At 35.5% G+C, this 19,920-nt stretch overlaps 3 protein-coding genes across 4 annotated transcripts in view; 1 reads left to right on the top strand and 2 right to left on the bottom strand.

The window, feature by feature from the left end:
- On the bottom strand, window positions 1-5,437 carry LOC149423781 (cytoplasmic dynein 2 heavy chain 1-like). The gene is made up of 4 exons (XM_089631895.1): window positions 5,341-5,437; window positions 4,649-4,775; window positions 1,558-1,921; window positions 1-120 (listed from the first exon to the last, which is right to left on the bottom strand). The coding sequence occupies exons 1-4, from the start codon at window positions 5,435-5,437 to the stop codon at window positions 1-3; spliced, it is 708 nt and encodes a 235-aa protein (XP_089488021.1).
- Window positions 5,438-6,381: 944 nt separating this feature from the next.
- Window positions 6,382-13,776, top strand: CCT2 (chaperonin containing TCP1 subunit 2). Its single transcript, XM_089632113.1, has 9 exons — window positions 6,382-6,483; window positions 6,671-6,844; window positions 7,141-7,276; window positions 7,908-8,121; window positions 8,381-8,728; window positions 8,853-9,027; window positions 9,473-9,650; window positions 11,014-11,217; window positions 11,935-13,776. The coding sequence occupies exons 1-9, from the start codon at window positions 6,481-6,483 to the stop codon at window positions 12,105-12,107; spliced, it is 1,605 nt and encodes a 534-aa protein (XP_089488239.1). The 5' UTR covers window positions 6,382-6,480; the 3' UTR covers window positions 12,108-13,776.
- Window positions 13,777-15,391: 1,615 nt separating this feature from the next.
- The window catches only part of LOC149423778 (semaphorin-2A-like), a 647,562-nt gene continuing 643,033 nt past the window's right edge, over window positions 15,392-19,920 (bottom strand). For both annotated transcript variants that reach the window (XM_089631808.1, XM_089631809.1), the window contains 2 exons: window positions 19,366-19,474; window positions 15,392-18,930 (listed from right to left, as the gene is read on the bottom strand). In XM_089631808.1, coding sequence (XP_089487934.1) covers window positions 18,862-18,930; window positions 19,366-19,474 — 178 coding nt within the window. In that variant the 3' untranslated portion in view covers window positions 15,392-18,861. The remainder of the gene's footprint in view (window positions 18,931-19,365; window positions 19,475-19,920) is intronic.

The raw sequence follows: 19,920 nt of genomic DNA, 5'->3' as shown, positions 1-19,920 counted from the left end.
TTATCTCATATTTAAGTTACCGTCAAATGGTTGAAACATCTTGGATGTCTTTAGTTCGTCTTGCTCCGAAGCAGAAAGTAGTTTAGTCAGCTGTAGATGAATAGATCTTACGTCAGAAACCTGAAACATTATTAAAATGTGTACATATTAATAAACAATACCAATATAGAGGTACCTACATAAAAAGATTTACTTCCCATGATAACTGTGCCGTACTAGAACACTCGAGCGAGGTGAAAATCTATTATTAACCCCTCAGGCCTCTGGCATATTGACCGTATATTTTAAGACACTGTCAGAAGATCATAGAATTTGTGTGTATTTTCGCTTTGAAATAAAATCCTAATAAATGGAATATTTCTGAATTATCTGAAAACTAAAAACTGTTTTCGAAAGATAATGAAATATGCTTTCAAATTTTATTATTGGAAACTAGCTGTACCCCGCCACGCAATGCTGTGGCTCAGTCTGTCTGTGCAGATAGAGAAACAAAATTTTACGTCCAACAGATGGCGCTGTTTTTTTTTAAAAAGCATGTTTTTAACTGTCACAGGTGACATTTAAATAATCTACGTATATAAAAAAAATGCGTATTCGAATGTTATGTCGAAATTTCAAAGCAAAGCAAAGAACTTTGGGAGATTTAATATTTTGAACAAACAAACACTTAGGACGGGTTGTTTCGGAGAATTTGAACAATTCATCAAATTTCAACATTCATTTTCAAGTTCTGTGAAAGATTTTTTCAAGTTCTGTTTTTATTTCAGTTTTGTCAAGCAACTAGCCTACAATGATATAATAACAGAACTTGAATAAGACTTTCACAGAACCAGAAAATGAACGTTGAAATTTGATGAATTGTTCAAATTCTCCGAAACAATCCGTCCTTACTTATTTATTTATATTGCATTAATAAAGAATAACACAAGAAGTGTTTTGTGGATGTGTTTAATGAACCAAATATTTTCTAATCGAGGATTAAATTTCCAATACAAAACTGTATTTACGAAATTCAAATGGGATGGAGATCTGCAATGTCAGGCGAGTGTAAGTGTGACAGAGCGCTGGGCTGTTGGGCTAACTGGAACATTTGTTTGTATTTAAATTTGTATGGAAGGCACTTCTAGTTTTCTTCTTTATTCTGTGGAAACAAATATATAATTTTCGAAATAACAAAATCTTGAATGCAAACATAAAAAGGTTTTAAAAATGGTTTACCTTACATTTTTTCTAACTAAAATTACCAAAATGAAAAAAAAACATGTGCATTTTATTAGACAAATGTATTATAAACATTATAGTAATCTCACTTTTTGTTGTTTCATATAAAAATAATTAGTAAAAAATTCATATTTTTTTCTCAAATTGCCATCTGAATCTATGGATTCATAGAAGAATACATATTAATTCTTCTGTGGTTAACATCTAGATTTGAAAAGCGAACAAATTGCCTTCAGTGGTAAAAGCTGTTTGATCGCAAAACCGAACAAATTAGCCCGAGCGGATAAAATAGACAAAAAGTAGTAAAGTTGATAGAAGAATAACTGTGTTATAAACCTCTTTGAGTCTCTCCTGAAATGTTTTGAGGTAGTGAGGAACATGTGGCTGTCCCTCCCAGGAGTGCAGAGAGTGATGTGGCCAATATTTCTGCGTCAGGGAATGACAAGCAGAAAGCCAGCAAGTCGCAGCCGTCGTGCAATCCTTCAGGACCGTTAATACACCACCGTCCTGGCCCCACACTTCCAGTGAGTTGAGAATGTCTTGCAGCTTCACAACACAGGCATTTCCTATGACATCCATCAGATGAACCATTCTCTTCTGAGGGTAGGTGTAGGTTGAATGTCTCCATAGATCATCCAATAAGCCTCCACAACTTTCCAGTACTTCTCGTATTTCTGGAATACTGTTTATTTCAATGGATCTAGAAGACAAAAGAAAACATTCATTACATTTATATTTGCTTATTTATTTATTTACTAACGGACCATGTCCAACTTCAACACATTACATATTTGGGGATCTGGTGAGAGGCACAAATGAAAGACGGTCGTGAAGGTCACAGTGTTTATTTGAGTCAGGTAGCCGTGTTGAGAGATGACGTAGGACAGATGTTGTATTCTCCGGATGCAGGCGGTGACGTGCTGGTCAAGCGCGGGTCAGTGAGTCGACGCCGGACGCTAGTGACCAGACTCGATGACGGTCAGGCACTGGCAAAGAACGTGGGTCTTCAGGTACTCCAGTGCTGACGGGAAGGCCGAAGATACGATGGACCTGTCGGCGGTGAACGGGAGGTGCGTAGACCAGGGAGGATGCTGCGTGTCCTCGTGGTGGTCATGGTGCATGGATGAAGCGCTGGTCAGATGCGCTGGAACCAGGGCGCTGAGATCCGATGTAGCGCTGGCCAGGGACGGCGGCCGGGGCCAAGGCGCTATGATGATGTCCCGATGGAGTCCATAGTTGAGCTGGGCGGAGCCGGGAATATTGTCCTTCGCACGATGAAGGTGCGCGGATAATCACTCGTTGATCCTTGTTAACTGACGGCTGATTATTTGTACGGTACCGACGACGACAGTAGGTAGGCAGGATCGCAAGTAAAACGGAGCCACTCGCTCAGTCTGGGCCCTACTGGAACTTTCGTTGGCGCTGCTATTACGCATAGGCGATAGGCTAGAACCTTCTAGCGAGTTGGAGTAATGTGCCAGACCAACTCGCAACGTATTGTCGTAGGTAGGTCGCGTTGTTTACGATTAGTTCTCGGTAGTAACTTCCAAGTACATAGGTAGGTCGAGTTGTTTACTATTAATGAGACAATCTGGATAATTCTCTCAACGCCACACATATAACACAAAGTTAATACAAGGAGAAATTTTAAAATACAGGATAATTAAAAAAATTACTGCTAGGACAAAAATAGGGCACATAAACAATAAAGGTGTATGTGTTTGTATGTATCTATGTATATGTGTACGTATATATGTGTATAAATGTATGTATATGTGTATTTAGATGTATTCATGTATGCATATATATTTATGTATAATATATTTGTAAGTATGTACCTATGCATTTTTCTTCCTAATAATTGATGTCGATCCTCCTTGATTTTATATACATTCTTGTAATTAAATTTATTATTACTGTAACTAACCAATTACTATTAAATAAAGAATATTGAGATGAATGTTGTGCTCACCTATAATTAGAAGCATCATTATAACCATGTATAAATGTAAATTACTGTAAAAATTAGGTGATGTATTGTGTTGGCGAGCCAATAAATAAATAAATAAATAATGTCAAGTCAAGACAGGAACAAGGTTTTAATGGAGTTCACGACTTTTGTCAGATCAATATAAAATATTACTTGCGTAGTGACTGATAAAAATCATTAAGGCTTACACCAAAAAATTCAAGGTCCTGACTTTAGTTGACAAGTCTTGCCATACTGGACATTGGTGAATGATATCCATCTTTGTGGAGTGTTGATTGAGGAAAAACAAATCATTATTTCTGAGTCTACAGGAAGGGATGAGTTGCAACCAGAGATGTGCTTTATTTCAAATAAATCCATTTCAAATGGAAATGCAAAATGCAAAATGGGTATTTTCCATTTTGCATTTTGCATTTTAAATGCTTTTCTAAAAACCATTTTGCATTTTGCATTTTAAATGCTTTTCTCAATGCATTTTCCATTTTAAATGCTTTTTTGCAACATACTTCCTACTATCTCCACTCATCTTTTTTTCATAAGCCCCAAATATCAGTCGGTCCTCAACCTCGCTATGAGAGATAATTTACATTTGTCAAGTTGCTCCCTGGTAAGAGCCCTGGCAATTGAGTGACACCATTACAACAAATACTGATTCAAATACTGAACATGGGGCCATGACGCTGTAATATTAAATGTTAGATAGCAGTTTCTATGTTTTTACGTTGTCAACATTAGTCTCGCGCAATTTTTTTGTGGTTTCATAATCTGTAGTCGTGGTGTTTTTGGATTTACCATCATGTAATATGTTTGTTCTAAATTGATGTCCATTATCAAATGACAAAATTGTTTAAAAATTCTATAATTATTTTAATTGATTGACCTGAGAAACCATTTTGCATTTTCAATGCATTTTGAAAATAGGTATTTTGCATTTGAAATGCTTTTCTAAAAACCATTTTGCATTTTCAAATGGAAAAGTTTTGACCCATTTCCATTTTGCATTTCAAATGGTTTTGGGTACCCATTTTGCACATCTCTGGTTGCAACAAAGTAGGTGAGTCCATCATACTGGCATACTGCTAATAGTTTCGAAAAAGCAGATGAGATCAAAGTCCTTCCTACGTTTTTCTAAAGAAGAAAGATTTAATTTTACTTTCAGTCTATAGACTAGCTATTCTGGACAAACTCTTTATGGTACATCATTTATGACTTTCATAAATATATAAACCCGTTATCTGGTAAGATGGTACAATAAAAAAAAAACATTTTTGCAAAAGACAAGTTATTACAAAAATAGAATCAACTGGCTGACAGTGAAAATTTAGCATCGGCGATCAAGAAGCTTGTGGGTATCATGAATTGATGATTATCTATGTGAGTTCGAAAAGCTCAACCTAGGAAAATCACTCAAAATATTGAATTGATGTATGTACGTACCTAATTTCCTCGGCTAACGGCTGTAAAATAGATATGAATGATTCAGACATTTCAGTTTGTTTACGAGTCTTACTGTCTGCGGCAATTGTTTTCCAATATTCCAATTCATCGTCTACTGTCAACACAACTAGAACAATACCAAACAAAATTAGATAAATAGTCTTCTCTCTTTGTGAGTTTAATTTTTTTTTTGTTTTACTATAGGAGACGATTGACGTAAGGTTCACTTAGCACTTAGGCCATAGGCCCATTGTGCTATCTCCCATTTTACCTCATTCCTTAACAGTAATCCGGTCCCTTTTATAAAGTTCACCAGGGTTGTCATTGGATAGGTGGCTATGTCTTCTGGTTCTACAATGTGTCTTTCCAGGTATCTGAGCCTTGTTCCCAACAGAGCGGGACATTGGCACCAAAGATGAATTGGAGTCTCTTAATCCTCTTCACATTTCCTGCATCTACTGGTGTTTTCCACTCCCAACAACTGCATGTATCTCCTGAGATGGCAGTGACCCGCTAGTAGTCCTACCAGTTCCATTTGTGATAGAATCAGTCACTTAATTTTGAGACTCCCAACACTTTATTTTCGACTTATTTTTAGAAGAACTGCAAAATCGCCTGGGTATGAAGTAGGTAAGCTTTGAAATAACTTGAGAAAATTATGAATGTTGATTAATATACACCAGTATATTTACCCATTAAACTCGGAGCTCCATCTTTTCCAAATGCAGTTGTTCTAAGAGCTGCTTCCAATTGCGAAAGCATTTCTTGGATTTTTGGATCCAGCGACATTGAGTTATCCTAATAAAAACAAAAAAAATCTATGACAAAATATGTGCTATACAAAATTCACATAGATTAGCACAATATTGTTATATATGTTGCTTAGGTTATATTGTTATGAATATGGTACATTTAAATAGCTTACCAGCTGTAACAGGGGTCCGTAGATATGATGAAGAGATAAGTATAGTGACTCAACCGGATTGTTAGTAAAAGCGGTGATGCTGACATTTTGTAAAGCATTATCAGATTCTAATGTAACAGGATTGTTTTTGTGGAAAAACAAAGATCCAGTGTTTCCTTTTAATATCTAAAATTACAAAAAAGCGATGAATATGTACACTGAAATAAACTGTGATTACTGAATAATATAATATGTTTGCGTCAAAAGTAAATCGAACCTCCAAGTGATATTCTAGAATGTCATCTTGCGCTACAGTACTCAAAGTTAAGCACTGAGCATTTGTAATAAACTTTTCCAATGCATCACTTTTGTTTGTTGGTTGTGTAGATTCACCCAGACTAAAGTATTGACCTGAAAGTAAAAATTAAAATGATTTTTTAGACGGTAACCGTACAATCATTGATGAAATTCAATGAATAAATAAAAATTACTAACAAGAAGTCGAAGTTATAAATTTTCTAATGTCATTCATATTGGTTGAAGTCTACCAAAATATATTATAAATCATAGTACGTGAAAGTGTATGAAAATATTTGATTTCAATAAAATCGCACAAATATTAGAATAAAAAACAAGTTGAAGTATATTTCAAAAGTTTGCAAGTGATTCTCATCGAAATTTTATTTTCAAATTCGTCGCTATGGAAACCTGTATTGCCATATTGTGGAAACTGGTAAATTATAGCAACTATTTGGCTGAAAAATGAGTGAAATATTCGTAAATATGCAACGAAAATTTGTTTCTGGCAACAAAAGAAAAACTCGTGCTACGATTTTTCTATGACATATCGATGTCTATGACTTTTGATCTGCTGCCGGTTGGTTGTAGCAAGTTTTTGTTTCAAGTTGAATTCCCTTAATTTGCAAAGATGGTAAATAAATATCATGTTTTTCATTTTACAAATCTATTTCACAGTGTTTTGAAATCAATGTGTATAGCGTTTTATCCGTTTATGTGTATTAATTCGAGAAATCGAACATCAGTGAACATGTTCTCTTGACAACCCACGTGCAGTTCAGTTCTAGATGCTTCTAACCGGAAAGTTTTATTTTTTTTAGATGTCCCTAAACCCCGTCCGAGTATTGAAGGATGACGCCGAAGAAGAAAAGGGAGAAATTGCCCGTATGTCAAGTTTCATCGGGGCTATTGCCATCGGAGATTTGGTCAAAAGTACCTTAGGACCCAAGGGAATGGACAAAATCCTGGTTTCCTCCGGAAGGAACGCTGGATCCGTTAGTATTTTATAGATCAATGCTTAAATTAAACTAAAATGCTTTTTACTTGGATAATTTGATCAAAAACACCCGTGTTTACACCGAATTCAAGTCCGATTTTAATTTTTTTTGCTGATACCTACTTCCCTTCTGCGATTGTCTTTTGTTTCTATTTTTGACTATAATAATATCAATGATTCGGAAAGTTAACCAGACAATTTAATGATCTTATTTTATCTAAGCAATAATATTTTCGTGCATTTAACACTTTTGACGGTACATATTTCAATAAGCTAATTTTGACGACTTTCTAGGTCCAAGTAACAAATGATGGAGCAACCATACTTAAATCTGTGGGAGTAGACAATCCTGCTGCTAAAATTCTCGTAGACATGTCTAAGGTACAAGACGATGAGGTAGGAGATGGCACCACATCAGTCACAGTCTTAGGTAAGGAATGATTCACCTTACAATACCTGACCACAATTAATTCAATCAACCACCATTGCAGATGGATTGAAATGACAACATGGATGCCAAATATAATCATTTACCTTTCTCACTAGTTAATGCATATTTTATAAAATGACTTTGTTTAAAACCACGCCCATGTCAACTAAAAGCAAAATCGACAGTTATCACGATTGCTGTAATTAAGTTTTCAATTAGTTTTTTTGCGCAAATATCAATGCATCATATTTAATTGTTAGTAATACAAAATTATTAATAACAACTATATATAGACAGTAAAAGTCTCCTAATGATATTTTTCCAAACCAACTAAATGCTTTGTTTGTATTTTAACTATGTGTTTCACTTGGCTTAACAATCCTCATACAGAAAAACATGTATCCATTTTAGGTGAATAACCATCTCGTGGCCATGGAGAGATTTTAAATTTTTCTGCAGTTTTGATTCATTGATACTAAAGAAATGGTAACCGGATAAAACAGAACAGTGACAATACAGAACATGATTGTTTATTTCTTTCTTTTCTTCAATGGTATTTTTGGTCTCAGTTCTGCTTTATTGTAGAATCTAAAAAACTGTGGATTTGATTTTTTTCTCCTTTTTATTACAGCTGCCGAATTACTCCGCGAAGCTGAAAAGCTGATTGAGCAGAAGATCCACCCACAGACCATCATTGGGGGCTGGCGGTTGGCCACCACCACCGCCCGGGCCGCTCTGGAGGCTGCCTCCCAGGACCACTCCGCCGACCCCGTCGCTTTCAGGCACGACCTCATGAACATCGCCCGCACCACCCTCAGCTCCAAGATCCTTTCACAACACAAGGAGTAAGTTACTGATCATCTCTATAGCTTCGTAGAAACTAGCTTTTTCATCCTTACTAGCTGAAGCAATCATGTCAGAAGGCTCAACCGTCCTACTGTCCTTCAGTTTAGCAAAGCCAAGCCTATTTTTCGATTACTTTCTATTTTACTTTTCTACAAATACTTTGTGAACAAGACACGATTTGTGACCTGCTGTACACAAAAGTTTATAACATGATTGCATGAGAAAATGGGATGCTAACTTTGAACTTTCATATTTTAGATATTTCTCCAAGTTGGCTGTGGATGCTGTTCTGAGGCTGAAGGGATCAGATAACTTGCAAGCCATCCAGGTCATCAAAATTAAGGGTGGTCTCTTAGAGGACTCATTCCTCGACGAAGGTTTCCTTCTGGAAAAGAAGGTCGGAGTTCATCAGCCAAAGAAAATTGAAAATGCAAATATCCTCATCGCCAACACCCCTATGGACACAGACAAAATTAAAATCTTCGGCTCCACTATTAAGGTAGATTCAATGGCCAAGATCGCAGATTTGGAAGTTGCAGAGAAGGAAAAGATGAAGGACAAGGTCAACAAAATCCTCAACCACAAGTGCAACGTCTTCATCAACAGGTAAAATTCATAAATTGTTCAGTATTCTATTCGGTTTTGTTTTGTTTCCTGCCTATTACCATAATTCTAGTGAAAGTTTGAATATTATCAAGGATCCAGTGTTTAACAAAGCTATGCGTTCCAGGCAACTGATCTACAACTACCCCGAGCAGCTGTTTGCCGATGCCGGGGTCATGGCCATTGAGCACGCAGACTTCCAGGGCATCGAGAGGCTGGCCCTCGTCACCGGAGGAGATATCGTGTCCACCTTCGACTCCCCCGGAAAAGTCAAGCTTGGAAAGTGCGATGTCGTTGAGCAGGTGGGATTTAATTTTACATGTACATTGAATGATGAATTGTATGATCAGTGTCATTTCGAATTTTGGACAAGCCCCCCTGTTAAACAATTGTTTCAGCTTCTGACATTGTTATCGTCGATGGTGATGGAGTTTCTAATCCAAGCCAGTTTTAGAGATTTCAACTCAAAAGGATTCAATGTAAGAGAAAAGGGAACTTCAAAATAAAATGTCAGATAAAATATTAACGATAGCTGCACTGTAGAATAATTTTAAAGATATTCTTGCTACTGTGGGGTAAGAGGAAACTGCGGGTGGGTGTTCCAAACTATTTCAAATTCGTTTGAACCACTATGTGTACAAATACTTGTGAAATTTTTTTGCTTTAAATTGACCAAGAGAAGCATTTATCTCACATCAATTTCTGTTGCGTTATGGGATTGTCTTGCTGACATAATATTTTTTCCAGATCATGATCGGAGAGGAGACCCTTCTCAGGTTCGGAGGCGTAGCCCTCGGCCAGGCCTGCACCGTGGTGGTGCGAGGAGCCACTCAGCAGATCATCGACGAGGCCGAGAGGTCCCTGCACGACGCCCTCTGCGTCCTCGCCGCCACCGTGCGCAACTCACAGGTCGTCTATGGAGGAGGTAACAAATCACCCGCACCACCTAAACACAATAGATAACAGGGAATATCTTATCCTGCCATCCTAAACATCTGAAGAATGGTATAACAGAGTGTTGGCATATATTACAGGATGCGATGTACTTTTGAGTCAAGAGGCTCCGCAGCCAAAATATGGCCACTGTCTTGACAACTGCCGCTGAGAGCTCTGTTTTAACCCGAGGCGGTCCGTGACTGAAATTGCCAGCAGCACATTTCACTTTTAAAATGTGCCTAGTGCGTAATTTAGGTGAAGCAAATTAATGTATGAGGGTGCCTTCTGCAATTCATTATTTCTTCATTCATTGTTTCTAAGTTATATTTGTAAGCTAATTGATTGAATAATACTGCTACGTCAGCGTTCCCAAAATCGTTAAGGACACGCAATACATCCTTGAAACTATTTGAATTCACTGCGCACGAGTTACAATGTGTGAATGTCGTAGCGCTAACATTGTACATTAGTATTTCTAAGTGAATACATTCTAAACACATAGGATTACGCATGATCAAAGTGATGCAAAATTCATTCGCCATCAAGGCGCTTCGATAATGCACGGGGGTGAGTTATATATTTGCACTGCTCTGATAAATATTTACACTTATAGTTATATATTTACACTTCATTTGATGTTAAGAGTGTTCGTTCATGTCACTGTCTTGGCTAGGTCGTATGGTAAAACATGGTTCTGTGCTTATCGGGGTATGCACGGCCCGCTTGCTCTTTTGCGGGAGTCTTGTACTAGAAGATAGCTCAAATAATGACCTGGAGGGAATTATGACTGGAGTGTACTTTTGCACATCGATGACTGGGGCACAATTGTCATTATAGGTTGTTATGTGAAGACTGAAGACGAGCAGTGCAATGCACAAATGCACTTGCCAAGGAACCGCTTCTGGTTGTGACCTCCCCATCATTTTATCATTTTGTTTTTTGAGACATGGGTCACAAAGCGCTCCGTCATTAAGAACTGCCACTGAGAGCTCTGTTGTGACCCCCCTTCATTTGTCATTTATGAGAAAGAGTGGAACGGTTACAATTGAGCTATAAGCAGTTTGCCCGTGTAAGTAATTACGTACTCTTGATAAATGCCACATTTGATGCTTATGGTTTTATCGATGATTTTCTTTAAATTTTGAACCAAAAACTAAGCTACAGAAGTACAGTAATATTATTTTTAATGAGTCACATCGTTTCCCCGAAAGTGTAGAAAAACGAAAGAAAAAATTCACATTCATAGATGAGATGATTCTCATCCATCTCTTCAACTCATTCTGTATTTAATTCACTTGGTTGTGCCATGAATTTAATAAAATTGTTAGGTAAATAATAATGGTTATTTCCAGGCTGCAGCGAGATGCTAATGTCCTGCGCAGTAGATGCAGTGGCTGCTCGCACACCCGGCAAGGAGTCAGTCGCCGCCGAGGCATTCGCCCGCGCCCTGCGCCAGCTGCCCACCGCCATCGCCGATAATGCCGGCTATGACTCTTCGCTCCTCGTGTCACAGTTGAGGGCTGAACACGCCACAGGAAAGGCCACTTCCGGTCTCAGTGAGTTTCCTTCCTTATTTCAACATATCGTCAGGACCTACCGACTGCTGTAAACTTATACCCCGTGAATTTATCCGGTCTGGTTACCATTTTTCGCTCCTCGTCTCGCATCTGAAGGCCGAACATGCCATAAAAAAAAATCCTTCCTTATATCGACTATCAAAATTTATCAACTGTGGACCTTACTCATTGCTGTGATTAACTGACCCTGTTTGATTAACCGACGTAACCTAACCTTTAAAAAAAAATTTATTATGCATATAACTCCACGCAAAAAGCCCTGAAGAAAATAATTTCCCTCAGAACCTATATCAACTTTGGGAAAGCTGTGTGGAGGGTCTTTTGAGGAGCGGAAGGAGTGAACATGGGTCTGAAGAGACTCATGGTAGGGATTGAAGATGAGTTAATTCAAATGCATACTCATAAAAGTATGACTTATTCTATCTACTTTTTGACAGAATTTTTTTTTAAATTTGTATGACTCACCAAAACCTTGTAAAATGGTGAGCTCTGGCTATTCGCACAGATTTTTCTTTCTGTAATTTTTAGGCCACTGTTTAGGTAACTGTTACCAACATGCAAAGTCGTTTTCATTGTGAGCTAAGGAGCTTTAAAATCTCAGTCTTCACAGTATTTGTTTGCTCTATATTTTTCAAGTTTTCAAAAACGAAAAGGAATTTCTGCTTCTGAGTCATAACAATATTTTTTCTCTTACAGATATGGACGAGGGAAAGATTGGCTGCATGAAGGAGTTGGGAATCACCGAATCCTTTGTCGTGAAGCGTCAAGTTTTGCTGTCCGCAGCCGAGGCGGCTGAGATGATCCTCCGCGTCGACAACATCATCAAGGCCGCACCCAGGAAGCGTGTGCAGGACAGGCGCCCTTGCTAATCTCATCACCCCCATCCCATCGCTTCTCCACCACTCGCCAATGCTGCGATCTATCGCTTTAATTTCACTCCAGTATTTCGTCGCCAGCTGTGGGATTCCAGTTACGAAAACATTCTTGCAGTCTGACGTGAAACTGCCAACATTGTTTTGCTTATGTTTCGAATATTGGCTTTATTTATGTTCAAATATAAATACAACATTTTGTGCGTACCTATAATAAGTTGTGAGATTTGAAAGATCAAAATATGTATTAACCTGCTAATAATGCCAGATTCCTGGTTTCGCACATCATATTCAGAACCCATTTATGCGAGCTAACCTAAGGTTTATAATATTAATCACACGAATAATAATTATCTCACTAATAATTTATATAAGTTTTTATGAGAAAATATAAAAGTATTTTAATTTACTATTCTGGAATTTTATAAGTTGCTGTGTGTACCAGTTGATTAAGCTGCAGTCACCTTCTCATCCTCTGAGCACATGAAATTTGTACCTTCACCTGCTAACTACCTAGCATCTTATTTTTATCGTGGTACGAGGCTGCGATTCAAGAGTCGTATTCATATGCTGGCAGCCATATCGGGTGAGCACAGTATTTTTCATTGCTCATATGCTCTGAGCTCACGGCTCCCGTTCAATTGTGACGACTCACAGGACGGGCTGTTTCGGAGAATTTGAACAATTCATCATATTTCAATGTTCATTTGCGAGCTCTGTGAATGTCCTTTTCAAGTTATTATTATTATTATATCATTATAGGCCAGTTACTTGACTGAACTGAAGTAATAACAGAACATGACAAGAACTTTCACAGAACTTAACTAGTTTGTTCAAATTCTCTGAAACAACCTGTCGTAAATAAAATGAGTCGTGACCCGCTGCTTCAAACAAACTTTTATTTTATGGGCTAATTAATTTTGCTCATTTTTAGTTTTGTATCCATTGTTATCCTTCTTTTTACAGTTTATAAAAAATATATGTCTATGCAGTTGGAAGCAATATGTACTACATTAGGCATTATAGACACATTTATACACTTATAAATATAGTTATTCAATCATTAGGAGAGCCAGCGTAGGTAAGTTTTAAAGTCAGTAAGTATGTATTACCCATAGAATAAAGAACTTACAGACAGACTGAGCCACCGAAGATGACATAGCCCCTGAAGAAAAGAATTTCACTCAGGGCCTATGTCATCTTTGGGGATGCTGTGCGGTGGGTCATTTACACAAACCTCACCCCATGAACCCGGACACCCCTGCTAAGTCACTAAATGTAGCGAACCATTTGGGGTGACCTATGACTTAAGTTTTGGTTATTCAATTAATGGTTCCTGTGGTGGCATAATCCAAAAGCGCCTCCCAAATTTCAATGTTCACAAATAACTGGAATTTTAATTAATGGCAGGTTATCTCGATCTCTCGAATCAGCCGTTGGCGCTAGTGAGTTGCTGTTGTACTAGCCGCCAATCTTTGTTTATTGCTACGTAATGACAAGTTTAGTAATAGTAATAATTCAAATTCCTCAATGTTGTATTGAGAACGTCTGGACATAGATTTTCAAGTGATGAACCCTGTTAAGAAAATGGATTGTGACTTATAATATATTAATAGATATATACTGATAAAAAATGCTCATATTTGCAATAAATATTTTTTCTTTTTCCTCTGGTATCTGTTATAATCCATAAGTAGTCTAATTTGAGTAAAAAGATATTTTAATAGCGGTATCAATATAAATATTAAAAAATTAAATAAAAAGCAATACACTGCCTGGTGAGAACCAATGATAAAAATGCCATAGACAAAAGCTATGTGGGTGGCGGTTTGCTTTTCAATGGCATCTGGTGACTACTTGTCGACACAAGGTACTAAAAAAGAGCGGGAAAGTCCAACACGAAAGGGAATTTGAGAATGCTTCTCTCTATAAAGATTTTAAATGAGGTTAGGTGCATAATATAAGTTTTATTAGTAGGTAAAACTATCTTATTTATTTTTGGGGTTTTAATGCCAACATTTCGGAGAGCATGACACTATAATGCTGTCTGAAACTTTGGCTAAAAAGGAGGTAGGGCAACACGGCATAATACCTAAAAAATAATCACTATAGTAGGTACTTTTGGCCATGAAAATCTCAAATCAATATTAGATCACTTTCAAAACTTGAGTTGACCTCGCTTTTCAACATTCTGGCTCTGAGAAAATCGGCTAATCGTAATCGTTATTTCATGCTGCGCATCTGAAATTAAACAGTAAACTTTATTTCTCATCTTATTATGTTAAAAGTATGTGTAGATACATGTATTAACAGGAAAACGATTTGATATTGGTTGAGATTTTAACCCCATAGTATTGTTCATAAACAAAATAAGTCTAAGAATGGGTTGTTTCATAAAATTTGAACAATTTATCAGATTTCAACGTTCATTTTCAGGTTCCGTGAAAGTGCTATTCAAGTTCTTATGTGACCTTGTGGGTTCATGGGACCCACATCGTTACTCGCATCCCCTGCCTATCTCATCCTATTCACTACTTAGCTCCGCGTCAGTACATTCTCCCTCACCTAAGTATAAAGTCTATTTACAAGAGTACTAAACATACCCAAAACGTCTTAATTTTTGTGTTTTTATTTTTCCAGTTTAATTGTCAAGATGACGAGTCAAAACTCGTGACTAAGTACTTTGAATACCACATTTATCTCAAAGCTGGACACTATCATAGATATCAGAGTTACTCAACACACAAAATTGTGAAAAATCTATCCAGAGCACAAGATTTAAAAAAAATGGGTTCCTGATAGATTTTCCACAATTTTGTGTGTTGGGCTAATACCCAGAAATATGATTTATGGAATCCTCACAACTCTGGTGCAGTATACATTACAGAATCATATTAAGCAGGCACAAAGAAATTCCTCCAAAATTAATTTTTACCTACTTGTTGATTTATGCAATCCTCACAACTCTGGTGCAGTATACATTACAGAATCATATTAAGCAGGCACAAAGAAATTCCTCCAAAATTAATTTTTACCTACTTGTGATTTGCTTTGCTTCGAGCTGTAAGTTTTGAGCTAAGCTTTGAGCTTTGCGCTAAGAGCATATTATGGTAAAAACCTTCCACCCTTTGTGTTCAGAATGTCTGATAACTTCAGAATTTATTTGCAAAGTTGATGGTCTTAAAATAATGGTGTTTTCTAGTGTTTAGTGTATTTTTCTGCTATGGATTTTCAGGAATAAATTAACAAAATTTCAAACACTTTTTAATTTTTTGCTCTAACTTAATAGATACAGATTTTATTTTTATTTACACATTTTAAAAATACTTAAATATATAATTTATTGTATGATTAGTAATAATAATAGTTAATGTTGTGAATGCTGCAAAGTAAAATAAGTGATTCTCAAGGCAAATTAGTAGAGTCCAGCTTTAAATCTGGGATCAATTTAGAATATTACATTGTAGGTTCGGTTGGCTACGGATGCTGTAGAGCTAGCTATCTTGATTTAACAGTGTTGAATATATAACATACGATTTAACAGAGTCTTTTATACTAAGTACGTTTTAACAATACTTATGGTATACCAATTGTAGACGAGCCTTGAAAACTATAGATTCAGTCACTTCTTGTGCAAAGCTTCTTGTGTGATACATACATAACGAACATGAATAAATTTCCCGTGATCTTTACTTGCAATTCTATTCATAAACGTTTACTTATTTTCATTCTAGTTGCACACTTGACAAACATCATAATATTGCTTTCATTGTTTCAGATTCATATACCATTTATTATTTATAATCCTTCTTGTACAATTTGATTATTTCTTTCCAAAAACTACCTTAATTTCACAATATGTTGGCACCAGAACAGAATAAAAAGGTTGTATGTAATATAATAATCTATAGACGAAGGTTTGAAGTCTTATTCACAGCAAGCTAAATGTTCGGCACAAGGACTTTACAAGACTCGGCCATTCAGTAAAGATAAATAAATTTTAAAATATGAAAAGTTAATCGAAGATGTAAACTGATGAACAAGTCCTTGAAACAAAAACTTTCAATTAACACCCGGGACAAATCACTGCAAAGCCACTTGGCAATGACTTTTGTGGGCGCAGTTCTCAGATTCAATACAAAGGTCAGAAAAGTTGTTGCACCAAAAAGCTCCTTTCGTGATTGAGGCTCTACACAATATTTTAAAATGGTATTTACAAATTGTCAACGTCATTTTTTATAACAGCTATCAACTTTTTTTATAATGGTGTCTAACCAAACGTATACAGTCTTTAAATTTCACTTGCCCAATCCCAATATGAGACATTTCATCAGTATAGATTATTCTACATACCTATATACCAATTCTTTTTTCTGTACACTTCTCTTACTTTTGTAAGTTGAACAAAATCAGGCGAAAAACTCCAAATACTTTTTTTGCATAAATATTATTAGTTAAAATTGTGTCTTAAAGTAACAATTTTATATCATTGATTCTTCACAATTTAATTATTTATTGCTTTCACATTCTCAAAATGATATCGAGACTTAATCAGCAAAATATTGTAAGCGCCACTAACTTTCTTTCCGTATGAAAATTCTAACACCAAAAAGTTAATATGTACAACTCTTTCATAAGGTTTGTTACCAAGATATAGAAATTAAAAACTATATATTTTTTGGGAAAAAATTGGATAATTTTTTAAATTTCTATCTTCAAAAACAAAACTTCTTATGTGGGGAACATTATAAGTGGATTTCACCGTGTACGTAGTTAAATTTGAGTTATTCAAATGATTTCTACATATTCTACCAAGTTATTTAAATGTAGTTTTAATATTGGCGCTTACAGTCTGTTGACAATTAGTGTTCGATATGTTCATACCAAGAAATATCTTAAAAATAAGCATTACATAACAAAAATAGATGGTTAGAAGGAAACCTAATAAAATAATTTATCTCAAGTGAATTGAAAATACAAGAAGTATTTACATATTTCAATGGTGACCGGATAAATCATCACAATGATAATTCATCACATCTTTTAAAAATTATATAAAGTCATGGAAAGTGATGAAAGAAAACCTTTATTAACTGGGTTAAGTATGTTAGGTTAGGTTTTTTTTTTCATCGTTTCTAATGACTTTATATCACTTTTTAAAAGTGTGTTGAATTGTCACTGGGTTGAGTTATCATGGAACCTATTTTAATAAAGCTAGTTTTTAGCTTAATAATTTCAGCATGAGTATAAGGTATATATTCTAATACATTCTCTTTTCACAATGTTTAACCTATTTTCATATTGGATTTGACTTATTATCTAAGTAAATTAATCTTTCACACTGAAAATAGTCACATGCATGGATCCATCTCAAAATGAAGGTTTCATCGCAGTTATATTTTTTCTGACATATTATTTATTGTGTTTAATGTCTATGCCTAATATTGTCAAGAATTTTTCTTGTAATGGTAAGGCATTTTTAATCTTCTACTAATTACGGTTTAATATCTTACATATTTTATTTATCAGGAAGTAAATATAATAAAGTAATACAAATCGCTTCCGTAAACAACTGATATAATACAGTTTTCTTGGGTTTATTGAGCTGTATTTAACTTCTGGAGCCAGCGTTTTGGACAGTCATACAGCGTTAATCACGTGACAGATTGTGTCATCACCATTGTTCATTGTGTAGGATGATGAGTATTTGTGTCTGAAACGATGGCTCAAAGGAAATATAACTCGAACACCCAACAAACACAAAATAAGATATCGGCCATGAAAAAACCTTTTTTCATATATTATATTAAAATTAGTAGGTAGGTACTTATTTATTTACTGAGGAGAGTTGATATTTAAATTGCGAACATAACGTTAGTTACATCAATTCAATGAAACTGAAGTTAAGCAATATTGGATTTTATTAATACATACAAAGTGTTTGGTGGCAAATCTGATTAAAATCGCTCTTTATGACAAAAAGCGCAAAATAAAGTTAGTGTGAGGAGTGAGGCAACAAAGTGGAAAGGGAGAGCATGTGTTTAAAAATATCGATTAAATAGGAAAAAAGCGAAAAGCTTTCATGCAATTGAATCTCATATAATCGGCTGTGAAAAGTGAAAATATTTTTCTCTCTCACGTCACCTGGAGTTACTGCATTTATCACCGAATGCCTTTTTGATAGGTTTAATAATAATAAATTATGTTACATAAATTAAAATATGCTGCGTAGATTTTTGGAATAATTTTAAACATCATCATTTTGAATAGAAGGCATCTTGACTACATACATCTGGATTGTTAGAAAATAAATTAATGACAGAAGTAGGTATCATGAGTGATTTTGAAAATGCATCGGATATTTTGGTTTTTACTAAAAATATCTGTGTTAAATCTTTGAATGAATAATGATTTTGATGAGAATGAATTACTATAATTATTATCAATAAATATGATTAAAATTGCTTCTTTCTACAACATAATAAATAGCATTTTACTGATACAAAATCCATTAATAACTATGCTAAATTTATTAATATATATCTATATATACGAAACCTAACAATACTGAAGGCTTAACATTGAAGTATTCTCTGTTAAAGGTAAGCATAAAGCTCAAAGTAACAATAATGAACAGTTTAATTTGATATCACAGAAAGTTGTAATGCGTGATGGTAAATACAATACGTATTATATTACACTGCCGTGCAGTCTCCTATCTGTTATTACGATCAAGGTGCATTGTTTTTTATCACCGGAGCGGCGAAGGGATCTCATTGGACAGCCTGTTCTGTTCGCTTGCATTCTGCTTTGTGCATTGCTGAAACAAACCAAAGATACAGTTAGCTAGAATTATGATATTTTATTCAAACAGTAAGGATGAGTTGTTCTGTAGAATTCAAATGTAACATTGTCATCAAATGGCCAATGAGCACCATTTTGTTTAAGTGATATTTGGAAAGTCCCTGTCCAAAATTTCAGCAACGGGTGCCTCTGAACGAATCTCTGCATTGATTTATGTAGTAGTCGCCAAGATATTTGATCATCGCGCACTTCTCGCTTTTGCAGTCGGCACTTCTCGCTTGTAAGACATATCTCCTTTTATCACTATTATCTATGTGGCAAAAGAATTAGACAAAACACAGAAGATAATACAGTGTACCTTTTTGGATATTTTGGGAGCTTTGCAAAGTGTTAGTATATCAATGAAATACATAAGTAGACCCAGATCACAATGATAAAGTAGTCTTCTTACCAGTTGTTTCTTTTCCCACGTTTTCATAGCATTTTTATACTTTTCAAACTCGTGACACCAATCTGCGTATTTCTTCTTGTAATCATCAGTATTATTTGGGGAACTACATCTGCAAATGAAAATAATGAAATTAACATAAGGACACAGTTATCCACTCAAGTGATAGGGTATTTACAAACTAATTTCCTTGGGCGATGGAGATTTCAGGGCATTCAGTTTAAGATAAAGCCGTTCTCATTAAAAAAATCATTTCCAAATATTAATATGGAAACATATAAACTGCTTACCGTGGCTTAAGGCCAATGAATCCGCCTATATTTCATAATTTATCCCATATTTGTTGTTTTATAATTGACTTTGAATGTTTTATAAGCTACGACAAGATTATGATCAGACCAAACGGTTATAGTACCAAAAATGAATACATCCTTTGGACAATGTTTTCATATCTTCCTAGCTCCCAAGGCATATAATGGATTCACACAGCAATACAGCAATGGTGTTGCTAAAAAAACGGGGTGAAAATTTTATTCAATTGATAAACGACCGTGTATG

This window comes from Hesperophylax consimilis, chromosome 5, assembly GCF_061612785.1.
Source record: "Hesperophylax consimilis isolate HC1 chromosome 5, BYU_Hcon_1.0, whole genome shotgun sequence".
NCBI lineage: Eukaryota > Metazoa > Arthropoda > Insecta > Trichoptera > Limnephilidae > Hesperophylax > Hesperophylax consimilis.
This window is presented reverse-complemented; position numbering and strand designations above follow the sequence as displayed.

Bases quoted from the DNA above. Each gene is read 5' to 3' on its own strand.
- LOC149423781 (XM_089631895.1), bottom strand. From the start codon at position 5,437: ATGTCGCTGGATCCAAAAATCCAAGAAATGCTTTCGCAATTGGAAGCA. The intron at 4,776-5,340 runs GTAAATATACTG...GTATTGTTCTAG, and splicing joins TGGAGCTCCGAGTTTAATGG to TTGTGTTGACAGTAGACGAT. The intron at 121-1,557 runs GTTTATAACACA...ATAATGTTTCAG, and splicing joins TTCAGGAGAGACTCAAAGAG to GTTTCTGACGTAAGATCTAT.
- CCT2 (XM_089632113.1), top strand. The intron at 8,729-8,852 runs GTAAAATTCATA...TATGCGTTCCAG, and splicing joins TGCAACGTCTTCATCAACAG to GCAACTGATCTACAACTACC. The intron at 9,028-9,472 runs GTGGGATTTAAT...TATTTTTTCCAG, and splicing joins AGTGCGATGTCGTTGAGCAG to ATCATGATCGGAGAGGAGAC.